At 41.6% G+C, this 14,051-nt stretch overlaps 1 protein-coding gene across 1 annotated transcript; it reads right to left on the bottom strand.

Moving 5' to 3' along the window:
* Positions 1-260: 260 nt before the first annotated feature.
* Positions 261-14,021, bottom strand: DERL1 (derlin 1). Its single transcript, XM_015856196.3, has 8 exons — positions 13,774-14,021; positions 12,311-12,422; positions 9,552-9,616; positions 8,195-8,221; positions 6,603-6,698; positions 5,965-6,017; positions 4,710-4,820; positions 261-2,981 (listed from the first exon to the last, which is right to left on the bottom strand). The coding sequence occupies exons 1-8, from the start codon at positions 13,924-13,926 to the stop codon at positions 2,843-2,845; spliced, it is 756 nt and encodes a 251-aa protein (XP_015711682.1). The 5' UTR covers positions 13,927-14,021; the 3' UTR covers positions 261-2,842.
* Between the last annotated feature and the right edge of the window lie 30 nt (positions 14,022-14,051).

The raw sequence follows: 14,051 nt of genomic DNA, 5'->3' as shown, positions 1-14,051 counted from the left end.
TTCCCAAAGGACAATAAAGAATGAAGTGTGAAGCACGCACTCACCCCAAAAGAGCTGTAAAAGGGTAGTAACCAAGTAAGGACACAGACTGCCAAAACTCATGGTGATAAACAAAGAAATAATTATAAATAAAGAATGATCAGAGAAAACAAGACTCCCCCCCGCACTGTGTCACAATGCAGCTGTCAGACATTCTCTAGAGATACATGCATCAGAAGACTTGCCTTAGGTAGAATTATGATTTAGCAAAACAGAGACAATAACAGATTAAAACTTTAATTTAAAACTTCGCCAACAAAATGTGATTACAAAAAGGGAAATTATCTGTACAAAATAAGAAAGGAGGTACTCATTTAGCAAGAGACTGCCGTTGTCAGTGTACACTAGAGGACAAACAGTGCTTCAGGTCAAGTGACAAGCGAGAAATGAACAAAGTGAATTTACAATATGGAATTCTGAAGTGAATCTTCCATACCAGCAATGTAAATTGACTTGAAGCAGCTCAGAAGCAAACCAGGACTTATCAGAAGTGAATCTTCCTTGTAAATCCCCTTCCTCTTAATTTATAGGAGGAAGATGCACTACAGCTGTAGACAGCACAGTGCGCAGGGCCAGGACAATGACTTTTGCCATGTTTCCTCTCACCTGTGCCCCCTTTATGGCCTTCTGTAAAAAGATGTGCAATTTGAGTGTACCAGAATTTAAGCTGAGTCACAACCTACTGCATCTTCACTTAGCAGTCAACTCCCAACTCAAAAAAGACAAAGCATCAGCTTGGAGACAGTGATGTGATTATGATGACTAAGAACATCAGCTGCATTATGACTCCTATAGAACTGATGGTTCTGAAACTTTTGAAGTTGGCATCAAATAACAGGCATTGGTCAACAACATATTAGTCTTTGCAACACTGCAGAACTCTTTTCCACCCACTGCTGTACATAAAGACAGAGACAAGAGATATTTAAAACTTACAACTGAATAGGCAAAAATGGCTGGGGACTTCCAAACTCCCGGGTTCCTGTAAAACTGAAGCACATACTGTGACTCTTAGCACTTTTCTGCACTTGCCCACATACCTGATCAACAAAAAGGAACTGCAATACAGTATTGGAGCATGCACATTTTTCAGGCAAGCCGGCTCAAATCTTCCAACCAGCTTCATATCGAGTAGTATTTACAAGTTTATCAACCTTCATTATCCAAGTTTAGTGAAGGGGGGGGGGGGGGGGAAAGCAATAAAATGTTTTGGCCCAGATTCACATCACCTACTTGCAGATACCTGAGATACGTAAGATGGAGCAGAACAGCCTTCTGTGCCCTACCTACATAGTAAAATCGCTACATGGAAGTTCAAAGACTTCAATCTCATCCTAGAAGAGTGACAGGACTCCTTTTTCTCCACTATAGGAAAAAAAAAAAGACAACTATATTCTAACTTATGAGTCTTGGTTAAATTTAGCACAATTGTATTGCTAGCTTAAGTGTTATTCACTTGACCTTAAACATGAATTTTTTTCCACTGGCAGCTATGACCCAACAACACTGCAGAGTGCCTACTTTTTAAGAATCCTATGAGAGATGCACGAGTCCTCTTCACCACTGGAAAAACTGAGAAAAGCAATGCTTGCTCAAATTCATAAGGTGAGAAAGTAGCTAGTCAGCATTACAGCTTCCTGGATCTCAGCCCTGTGCTCTGCCTAAAGGAATCCAGTACTAGGAAAACTACCATACAGAATCATTCCCTCTCTGAGTCAAAAAGATTCACCAGAAAAACTGAGATGCTAATAAACAGAGTACATAGTTCCTCATTCAACCATGAAAGAATCCTGTAGTAAAAAAACAATTAAATCTATTATATCTTTAACCTGGAAAAGTTTATTTCCAGCTTTGATTCTTTGATGTCTTAAAGCTTTTAAGAGAAAGTTGTAGATTCACTTATTATGAACATAATGCTGCAGTGAGTACCTTTTATATTCTAGTTGTAAGTTACTGTTTGTAATACCCAATTTTACAATCAAAACAGAAACCAGGAAGCCAAGAACTTAAAGATCTCAGAAAAAAACAAAAAAAAAAAAAACAAAACAAAACAAAAAAAAAAAACCCAAAAAAAAAACAACCAAAGGCAGCTTCTATTAAAACAGAGCAAGCCTTGGACATGCCATGAAAAATTAGAGATTTCAATTGTGTATCTGTTATTGCCATTTTGAAATGAAAGCCCTCTTACCCTTAGCCTTGCACATCTCAAGCTGTTTCAGGTTGGACATATGCTGCATGACAAGAAAAAACTGCTCTCAAAAATACAGCTTAATAATGGAAATAAAACATTTGCACTTTACTTTATGAATGCAGCACAAATATATCACTTAAACAATGCTTCCAAAGACCCCAGGACTTAAGCACAGTTATGGAAAAAAAAAAAAAATCTGCTTCCTAAACATTAGGGTTAATTTGATCCATCTGTCATCCACTGGACTCTTGACCAACAAGCTTTTAACAGGCAAGATAGAACATCAGTAGATTTTCCCATCACAGCACAGAACAAGATGGCAAAAATGGAAGCCTGTTGTGACAGACAGACAACACTGTACAAAGGCAGCTTATTTTTAATGGCAGAATCAAGTCTGACACTACTGGCTAGCCTGGAGTAAAATCTATGTTTTCCCTTCTGAACTTTTTTTGTTAATTTTCTCTTGCACCAAAATAATTGTTCCAAAACTGTAAAATCCAACAGCACTACAGAGAGCTCAGTTCTTTAGCAAGCTCTGCACCAGGAAGGATCGATCCTACAAGCAAATAAAACCAAAGAGTTGCTGTTTCCAAGGGCAGGAGTAGTTTTTTTTCACTGGTCACCTAGTCGGAAACCTTGACCCCAATTGTGTCTTCCACCACCCTGCTGATCTTCTGCAGCTCTTCTCATGCTAGCAGGTGGGATACCAAACCCTGACACTCCTCCTCTTCTGTTTGGCAGCCAGCGGTACCTAGGACAAGCCAAAAGAGCGAGTTTGAGAAATAGTTGTATCTTGGAAGTAATTACCAGAATACTTTTTTATGCACTCCTTTTACCTGCAAGGCTTTGCAATAAAACTAGCTTTTGAAAGCAGTACCTCACAGGATTCTTTTACTGTACTGAGGGCTTAAAATTGGAAATAAGTACTCTGGGGAACATGCACCTTTAGGATATGCTCATATATAATAATCCAAACAATGGGAAAAAATGCATAATACAAATTGTCTCACTGTTGAGAATAAACACTGTGATATACACTTGATTCTCTGAACTCCTTTCCCTTTTTTTTTCCCCCTTAAGAAGTAATAGAAAAAAAAATCCAAATTAATTCTGAGCATCTCTCTCTCCAACTGTTACAAAGTCTACAAAGTGCTCTCTAAATAAGCCTTCCTGAGGAACTGTGGACCAAAGGGACTAAGCACTTAGCTTGACTGAAGACAAAGTTTAAGTGATCTGGACGGAACAAACTGGTTGTAAGACCACATAATCCAACTACCATTTAAATGTAATGACCTAAAATACATCTTTTCTGCAGATGCCAATCCAGGGGGCTATCAGCACAGAGTTGCTTCAGCTCTATAATAAATAGTTACACTGAGCTCCTCTAAATCTTCCTGGATTTGCCCAAGAAAATCTGAAGCCCAAACATAAAGACACATCCCTTAAAAGATGATCCTGTATAATCTTCATTCTAATGCTAAATGTATCAGTAATTCATCACAGAACCTTTTATTTTCCCAACGCATTACAGTACAGAGGCAGCATTTATCCCTTTTTCACAGTACTTCTATTTGTGCTTCTCAAATATAGAAAACAAACACATATACAGAGAACCAACAAGATCAATAATCGTTTCAGAACTGTTACTACCTTGAAAGACATTTTAAAGCAACATTTAGTCTTCTAATCTTCACAGTAAATTAGGTTGAGCAGGAGAGTTTGCACATACAAAGCTTCACTACTCTTAAAAACTTGCACAGGAGGTGCAACTGTATTTCCACTTTTCATCTTTTAACCTTTCTACAGGACAAACCTTTAACTAACCATGTTGCTAACTGAAGTTTGGTAGAGGCACTGGCATTTACAACTCAAACGGATGTGGACACAGGGAATTGAAACTGCAGTCTTTGGCTTCTGATCTTAATATTCTAGTGCCAAAACAATGAATAAGTTACAAAAAGAGCACTTCAGAATCCAAGACTTGAATTCTCAGCCATGGTGTCCAACACCAACTGCAGAGCAGATACATATAATGGTGCCTAGCAAACCTACAATGGATTTCTGTCATTATGTATTGCTTAACTGGTGGTTACCGTAACAATACATGGAAATACAGATAAAGGTTTACAGGAAAATAATTATTTAAAAAGAATCTGATGGATACTGTTTGATAACTGGCAGGCAGGTTTCTTTACTAGTTTAATTAATTAGCAGAGGCATAGCTTTTCCTCTCACTCTCAAGAGCAGGTATAGAACACAAGCCACCCATTGGGGAAACAAAGAACACTGACCACCTACAAGGAAAAAAAAACATTTTTGATGTCACAGTCTATACACAACATTACAGCCACTATATGCTGAAGCACACTCATTTAACGAGGTATTTTACACTTTGAAATCCCAGAAGATATACGTCCTTATAAACAATCCTGAAAACTGGTCCAAATAAACAGTGAGCTACAGCATTAAGTCAACTTACAAGAACTGAGGTGTGGACAGAAAATTCCTTCCTCCCAGATCCATTGGATATTTAAACATTAGGAAGAAATACAGGTGTCCAACCAGATTTCCTATGAGCTCATTGATGACTCTGCAAAGAAAAAGAACAGTTTCGCAGGCTGTTTTCCCCAGCAATAAATGAATACTCATCTTCTGCCAGTTACCATTGTTCACCTGCCACAGGCACTGCCAGGGCTGTGAACTACAGAAATTTCCCTTCCCTCAGCATTTTGCAGCCACTTCTTTAGAAGGGCCAGCATTCAGCGCCAACGCACCAAATAGGCTGTTCCTCCCTCCCTTCCAAGCCTTCTCACAGACTGTACTGAAAATGCAATTAAATGCTTGTTTACCACAGAGAATTAAACCCTATAGCCATCAGTGTCTAAAAGAAAAGTTGGTAGAGCTTGAGAAGTCCTTGCTGTTTTTGCTGGACAACCTGTCTCCTGCTGTACTGTTGTGTTCCTAATTTTGCAGGAACGCTGCTGAATGGAGGCCCTTGAGTGTTTTCTGTCATGCACAGAAACAGCAGGTATCTAACAGCAAGCAGTCTTCTCAAGTAACGGATGAGTCAGTAGGAGGCACAGCCAGAAAAGGGAATTGAGGTTTTTTTTGCTGTATTCCCATCTCCTCCTTTTATAAATCAACCATGCAACTTGCTGTTGTCACTGTGTTACAGCGGCACCACGTGGCCACAGCCAATACAGGGCACTAATAGGAAAGACTGCACAAAGGGGACTCCGCATCACTACGCTCAGAGAAATGCAAAGCAGGCCAACAGACACAGAAAGTGCTAATATGGCACTCCACAGACTTGCAATTGTCTTTTCTCCGTGTTTCACATGCTGATAAAAGCTACACATTGGATAAGGTTCTGATGGAAAGAAGAAACACTGCTTAAAAGATTCAAATTAAGTTTGTTTCTAAAAATCAGCAGCGATGACTGGTCTTACAGGATGAAATCTTTCTTTGCTGGGCATCATGCTTTTAGTAAGGAAATGGCCTAACGCAAAGATCTACCTGAACAATCACTTTACTATTACTTTCTCCTCACTTAGCTCTCACATCCATAGCTCCTCTTTGCATTATCTTAAGCAATCACCATACAACACTGACCAAGATCAGATCGATTATACAGCTTTAAGCCTCTTATTTTAGTAACGCTGCTGATGAGAGTGATAAGAGATAGCTGTAAAAGACTTCACAACTTTAAATAGGCCTTAATTGTAAATACATACGATCCACCAATGATGTAGTTGAATCCCAGAATAACCCACGGTAGGTAACAGGCCTGAAAAAGAACAGAGATACAGAAATTGTACGTCCAAGTGTGGAATTTGAACCTGCTTAAGATCCACTGCACTACTAAGTATGATTAGACTCTCAGTTTTTAGCAATGCGCAGATCTTGTTATATTAACTTAAGTAGATTATAACCAAAACAGCAGTTGCTTTACACTGAGAAACCACTAACGTGTGGACAAATCATACTTGTTTTAATATTTTATGTAGATACATCTTCTGCCATTTACATTTTCATCACAAGACCTGGCAGAATCAAACCAATCTGCACAGGAAAGAGCAGTTTCCAAACATTTTCTCACTATTGTTCAGCTTTTAGTCAGGTTAATTACTTTTATCCCCCTCTTTTGTTCAGATCAATGAATTTCAGTTGTCACTCAGTGTGGTTTTACTGAAGAGATGTCCTGGCATCGTATGGAAGACATCAAAAAGAACTGTCTTCATTGCATGTGAAGGACTATATGTCTTCATGAAAGCATAGGACATCCTTAATTGAAGAAAATACTTCTTTTTCAAGCCTCACTCCCTTTGTAAGCGTATTCCAGGCAGAAACCTTCCCAAATAATCTGACTTACCTTAAATCTCGTTCCAAACCAAAATGATACAATCATGTCTCTGTTCAGCTGGGCCCACACATAAAGTACTGACATGATGAGCGGAATCATCAGCAACTGCAATGTTAAAAAGACAAAAAGTTACCATCAACTTCACAGACGTCTGAGAAACTTCAACAGGCAGCAGAAGCTCTAAGGTTTAAAAGCACAATACATCATCAAGTCTTGAAAGAATGCCTCAGAATCTTCACCACCACATGCCATGCATCTGCACACAAGATCAGAATGCTAAGCAAGAGAACATACTTAGTCATTCTCTTTTGTTGTGCTGGAAAATATTCTGTTAATGAAGACAAGTCCCCCCTACTGGGTTACAGTATATGACAGCTTCAGTGAGCACGTAAGCCCAAACAGGTGGCGTAATTCCTGATAAGGTACAAAATTACCAAGTCACATATTATAAAATAGGTTTACCCTGAGTGTCTGAGCAAACATGATTATTTCTCCTCACTCCTAACGCGCAGTTCATGCTTCAGCACAGAGCTGCAGAGACGCACCAAAGTTATCTCAGGCTTTGAAGCAGGGTAGCAACATCATCACAAGACCAAGTTAAAGGGCTCCAAAGCAACTAAGTGAAACAGTAACCACTACTCCCAGCTGCATGGTAACACACCTACAGCAATCAGCAACATTTGTGCCACAATCATTTCAACGCTCAAACCAAAGCACCAACCTAAACACGTACTCACCTGAGACTACACTAACATGCCAGATGAAGGGTTCCTGCATCTAATTTCCAAACCCTGTGTCTCTCATGCCACCACCAACGGAAGTTGTGCTGACAACCCCTTCAAAGTACCACAGCCAGACATGGCAAAGTTACCTTGGTAGAGCAAGGGAGACCCAGCTGTCCTACTCTATAATCTCATTTTTCAGGTAAAAATGGAGGTAATCTTGCACAGAATTAGGGATATTGCTGTGAGCTTTGGGTGGTGGGAACAGAAGTAAGATGAGGATAACAGCAAAGATGCTGAAAACATGCAGTTACCTGACACAGCTGCATTTAAGAAATGCTTCCCTTATTCCCTTCATCTTAACAACTGGGCAGATAAGAACACCCTCACTGAAACCTTCAGACTGCTATTTAATCATTCCTGTGAGCATTTTGCACTTCACGGTCCTGATGTGAATCTGAAGCTGCATTTTGCACAATAAAGTCTGCAGTCAGCAAATAAAAGGAATGAATTCAAGAAGACTAATTAACCTGGGAACCATGTTTAGCTAAGAGAGTCAGAATACAGAAAAACATTCATTAGAGGAAACTGTATATATATGAAATCTTGGGACTCCTTCAGTAAAACGCAGGTACTTCCTGACTGCCAGAGCTGATTCTCACTCCTTGACTCCAGAGTCAGATCCAAGGCTTGCAATGTTAGCTGAAGCTATCCCAAAGTACTCTAACTGAAAGAAACTAACAATACACACAATCTATTTTGATATAAACTAGAACAAGCTAGCTTTAACTATGTTTTATGTAGCTAACTCTGCCTATAAGGCCAGTAAATAGCAAGAAAATTGAAGATTATTACCTAAAAAAGCTGCACTGCACTTACCTGCATGTCCATTGCTAAGCCAGTTATCTACCATTTTACCATTAAGGAAAAAGCAGCAAAGCCAGATAAAGTGGCCAGTCTGAAAGTCAAGCCACAAATAGATTCATCTCACAGTTCACAGACAACAACCAACAACTACAATAAAGCAAATGGCCTCTCAGCAACACAGGCTGTTTTCCTAGTTACAGCTGTGGTGCAACAGGACAAGCAGGAATTCCCTCCATGCAGTGGAATGTGGCAAGAGATGGTTAATCTATTGATTAAGGTGGTGTTTCTACACCTCTTCCTGGCTGCATCTTGTCTACATTGATGTCAGTGCTCCCTCTTTTCTATGTTTCGTGCCACTGCAAATTGCTGCAAGGTGGCTGGGAAAAACACCGATAGAACAGGAATGTCTCCAAGAATGGAAGTTCCAAAACCTCTGACATCTGATCAGTGTCACAGTGAAAAGGTTATTTCTTGAATCTAAATTGCATTTTCTGTTTTGTTTTGTGTCTGCTGTCTTTCTTCTCATTACTGAGGACCAGACTTCTCTGGCTTTTCCTTTCCTCCCTTCCCCATCTGGTAACTATCCATATGGATGAAACACCTCTAAAGCTTCTCTTCTGAGCAGTCCTTGCTCTCTCTGCTTCTCCTCATGTGACAGATGCTCTTGTTCCTTAATCACCTTCACACCTCTTCCCTGGAGCTGCTCCAGAACATCCAAGTCTCTCTTGTACTGGGGAAGTACTGCAAGTTCTGCATCTCTCACAGCTGGGCTGCATGCAGCCCCTCAGTCATCCCACCAAACCTGAGCAGAGAGCTTTCAACCTGCTGAAAACACACTGCTCAGTGCAGCCCAGGAGGCACTCAGCCACAAGGGCACGTCCCCAGCACACAGTCAATCTGGTGACCACCAGCACCTCCAAGTCCTTTTCTGCAAAGCTGCTTTGCAGACACTGCATTCCCAACCTGTTCCAGTGCACGAGGTTGCTCCCCATGGGCTATATTGAGTTTCATGATGTTCCTGACCAGCCCATTTCTTCAGCCTGCAAACAGCAGCACAACCATCAACTCTCAGTTCCCAGCAGGTAAGGGCTCTTTTTGCATGGTACCCCTATGTTCCACTGAAGATCACTATCAGGTCTCCTTGGAGCTTTCTTCTTCTCCAGGCTGAACAACCCCAGCTCTCCCAGCAAATTACAAACCTGTGTCAGTGCACACATTAGCATTCTCCCTGTTACCCTTCCAAGAAGACAGAAGTTTACCTGCAAACATTTGTACTCTTTAAAACTTAGTCGCTAAGAGCTGGTCTTTGAATATATTTCAAACAGAAATCAGAGAACTGAAACACTCTAGAAGATGAGTGGAAGGATACAACAATGCAGATCCAGTTGAACAGAAGCATGAACATGTAATCTGCCGGTCTTCCATCAAAAGCCCCTGTTAACAGAAAGAATTGTCAGGGACACTACAAAGTCATGATAAGAAATTACAACTCTACCTTTAAAAGTCTTAAGAAATCTCCAACTAATAAGCCACTGAGGGTATGTAGAATAACTCTTACGATTTTTAGTTTTAAAGTCTTAGAAGAACAATAGGAAACAGCAAGCAACAACAGGAAACAGCAAGCAACAATAGGAAGATGTACTTAAACTTTGCATTTCCGCTTTTGCTGTGTAACAATTGAGTCGTTTGAAAACTAGTTTTTACTTAAGCAAACTGTGCCTTCTTTGCATCACCTACTCAGACTTGAGAGACATCTTTACACTCCAGGAAGTTAATATACTATGACAGACATTACACGTGCATTCGGTGCCTTCTTCCAAGTAGAAACACTTGCCTAATCTCCCATTTCAAATGGGTGACGATGCTTTCCAGGACAAAGACAAACAAACAAACAAGCAGAACAGCAACACTCCCTGCAGATGATATAAAATTAAATTATCCTTAGATGCCCAGATGAGCTTATGACCTGGCAGAGAGAGGAATTAAAAACACAAAACCCCCAACCCTAGTAAGATGTTGGCAGAGACCTCAGCATCTGAGCTAGATTCATAACAACCTTCATATAACTTCATGTAGGCCAGGAAAGCATGGGAATACTGCTGACACAGACCCACAATACAGTAGCAAATAGTTCATCACAAAGAGCTGATTTACACACTGAAACATCAAAAGGGACAGAGTGCCACTGCTTAATCTTAGTACTGTGCGGCTTCCTACATCTGTTTCGCATTATTCAAGTTTAGCCATGGGTGTTACATGACAGGTGGGAAAGAAGAAAGGAAAACCACTGAAGAACTATTTGGGTAAGTTTTCTATTTGGAGAACAACATAAAATTGAATCTTCCCCTTATTGCTGTCATACAACAACCCAGCAAAGTGCTGCAGACTCACAATCGCATCATTTATACTACTGTGAACTCTGCATATTCCCATTACGGTTTCTCTATTTGTTATGCTCTTCTCCAATGGAAACAAAACAAAAAACACATCAATCTCATTTCCCTCAGGAAGCTCAACATCAGCTTGTTAGAAAGACAAGTGCAATACAAAACCACATGGATTTTTCTCCCCCAGTTATATCTCCTCCCCTATAGCTCTGAAGTTACTATGCAACATCTGTGTGAGCTCAAAACTCATGTACAACCCTGAAAATAATCATCTTTATTCCTCAGCTTCACTGAGTAAGGAAACAGATCTATGCCAATGTCAATCTGTAAACATATTACCGCAAGTTGACACACTTCCCGCTACCAGAAGAGCAGAAGGATCCAAGGTTCTTATTGTTTTGTAGAAAAGAAGGACTGACATAATCAAGAACTTCATACCCAAAAATTTACCCTTAAAATACAGTGAAATGCATTGTTTCACGCAGAGCCATAGCTGAATTCCCAGCTCAAAATACAGGTAAGTAGTGCGGGTATGTGAATTTATTGCTGAAATATCTGACTTTCTTCCAGAAGACTTCTGCCACAGCACAACCAGCATAAACCTTTTGTAGAATACATCCAAGAAGTGATGTCTTATAATTCCTCTATATCCACCATGAACTCTCATTCCATATAGCTTTGTGCAGCTGAATGTTGTGACTGTTCTTACTCACAAGCATGTATTTGTTTATAACCTTCCACCAACAGACCAGGAACTGTTTCTAGTTACTGAACTACAACTACTTTAATTAAGAAAACAACCAAATACAATATGGCATCATGGTCACACTCCTTTATTTCTCTGTTATTCTTATGACTTAAAAGGTACCCCACAAGACTCTCCTAAAGACAGGTTGATGGGGAAAGCTCCCTACAGCAGGTCTTTCCTAATTCCCCCCCTATCTTGCAGAGCATTTCCACTTCAACCATCAGCTTTGAGACTGTATTATTACTACACTGAAATCTCTGCTCAAAAAGGCTTTTAGAAGGATTTTAGCTTTGTAAGTGCTTTGATTATTTAATTGAAACAATTATTGTCTAGCTTCAACAAATTACACAATACAAAAAGACTCATTTGAAGCCACCTTCTAACTTCTTTCCCCTTTAAGCAAATTAAAATGAAGATTCTTTTCCACTGTGTGATTTCCTGCCTTCTACTCTCAAGATCCAACTCGTTCCTTAACTTTTCACATGTCTATTTGACAGAAGAGTACACTGCATTTGTAGAGGATCTCTCTCAATTCAAAACAACATAAAGAAGAATACAAATAAGAATCGTTGCCTTTAAAAAGAGAAAAAGCACGACCACTATTTTGTCAAGAAGGATACACCTGTTATTACATATGCTGTATCATACCTTCATATTAAAAGACATTAGACATAAGGAAACAGAAGTAAAACTACCTTTCAGTCTCACTTTCACTTCCTGATATCTGTCAACTAGAAGCACCAATTCCTCCTGCAGAAAGAAGGATCCCAACTGAACAGGCTCCCTGCCCCAAAGTCACAAAGTTCTCAGTGCAGTTTCTCCTTTGACTGACATCAGAGGGCACAGAGATGAGCCCTATTCCTCAGCTCTTTCTGAATCAACCACAGTTCCATTACTCCCAAACAGTCCCAGCAGGAGCTCTGTCTGTCATTGCAAGGACTCCATTAACTCTAGACAGTTTACCATTTGCATACGACTTAATGGACGACGTACCTGTTTCTAAACGTGATGAATATTGATACAGGAAATACAAATTCACCAAGTACAGAAAACCTGTTCCAGGTCCCACCGGGAAGAAGAAAGTTGCTGTTATTGGCCGCCATATCTAAAAAGAGCAAAGAAAAGGACATATTTATATGAATGAGATCATACACAAGGCTTATTAGTTTTAACAGGAAGATTAAGAAATAGATTAAAAATAGCTCAAGTATCACTTACCACTGTTTGAGCAGCCACAACAGTTGCTTCTTAATTTGACAAGCAAATCTATTTAGATTACAACAGCAATCACACAACTTTCCCAAGCATTTCCATAACACCCACACAGCACCGAGTCTTCAGTGCAGCAAAGGAATCTGCTTGCAATCCCATTTTAAAAGGGGATACAGAATTGACTCTGATCTGTTGCACAGAAGGAGGAGCCCACACAGCAACCTTCATTGAGCACCTGCAGGCAGCGGCTGCTTTGTTTTTCACTAGAAGGACCTGGGGGTCCTGATGGATGAAAGACTCAACATGAGCCAGCAGTGCGCTCTGGCAGCCCGGAAAGCAAAGGGGATCCTGGGCTCCATCAGGAGAGGGGTGGTCAGCAGGGATAGGGAGGTGATCGTCCCTCTCTACTCTGCTCTTGTGAGGCCCCATCTGGAGTACTGTGTCCAGGTGTGGAGCCCTCAGTACAAAAAGGACATGGAGATTTTGGAAAGGGTCCAGAGGAGGGACACAAAGATGATCAGGGGGCTGGAGCACCTCCCCTACGAGGACAGGCTGAGGGAGTTGGGTTTGTTCAGCTTAGAGAAGAGAAGGTTGCAGGGAGACCTCATTGCAGCCTTTCAATACCTGAAGGGAACTTACTCCCAGGAGGGGAATAAACTCTTCAAAAGGGCTGACAATAGCAGGACACAGGGAAATGGTTTTAAGTTAAAAGAGGGAAGATTTAGGTTAGATGTCAGGGGGGAGTTCTTTACTAGGAGAGTGGTTAGGCCCTGGAACAGGCTGCCCAGGGAGGTTGTGGATGCCCCGTCCTTGGAGGTGTTCAAGGCCAGGTTGGACGGGGCCCTGGGCAACCTGATCTAGTAAAGGTGTATGTTTGGTGGCCCTGCCAGGCAGGGGGGTTGGAACTACATGATCCTTGAGGTCCCTTCCAACCCGGCTCATTCTGCGATTCTGTGTGATTCTGTGATAGAGCTCCGATGCTGACACATAATATGAGTGCAAAGGCACCTCCTCAACTCAAACCACAAAGGTGATGTCCCGGAGTTACACCCTCACAGGTGCCATAGTGGCCGTGTCACCCTGTTGGCCGCACTGCCCGTCCCGTACACAGGCCACGGCAGGGAGGCACGGCCGCCTTCCTGCAGCACCGCACTACAACCCCCAGCATGCCCCGCGCGCCCAGCCCAGGCTCGCCTCAGCGATGGCGCCGCGAAGCACGCTGGGATTGGTAGTGCGGCCCGTACCTGGAAGCGGTTGATGAAAGCGTCGGGCCAAAGGAAGAGGTAGACGGGGCTGACGAGGCCCAACTTGCCGATGAGCGGCACCGCGATGGAGCCGGCGAACCAGTAACGGGTGATGAGAGGGATGCTCCGGAACCAGTCCCCCAAGTCCGACATGTCGCCTCCACCGAGGACTCCCAGGAACCGGGAGCTGAGGGAGCTGAGGGCGCTGCAGTGAGCTGGGGGAGCTCAGGGAGCGGCGCCGGAAGGGCTGGGCCACAACCAGACGTGGCGCCGCACAG

Source organism: Coturnix japonica, chromosome 2, assembly GCF_054131305.1.
Source record: "Coturnix japonica strain WE chromosome 2, WE-NBRP24, whole genome shotgun sequence".
NCBI classification, from domain to species: domain Eukaryota; kingdom Metazoa; phylum Chordata; class Aves; order Galliformes; family Phasianidae; genus Coturnix; species Coturnix japonica.
Note: the sequence above shows the minus strand (reverse complement) of the source record. Positions and strands in the feature narration are given on the sequence as shown.

Excerpts from the sequence above, each read along its gene's own strand:
- DERL1 (XM_015856196.3), bottom strand. The coding sequence starts at position 13,926 with ATGTCGGACTTGGGGGACTGGTTCCGGAGCATCCCTCTCATCACCCGT. Across the intron at positions 12,423-13,773 it reads CTTTCATCAACCGCTTCCAG|ATATGGCGGCCAATAACAGC; the intron begins GTACGGGCCGCA and ends TGCTCTTTTTAG. Across the intron at positions 4,821-5,964 it reads AACTACATCATTGGTGGATC|AGTCATCAATGAGCTCATAG; the intron begins GTATGTATTTAC and ends TTTTCTTTGCAG.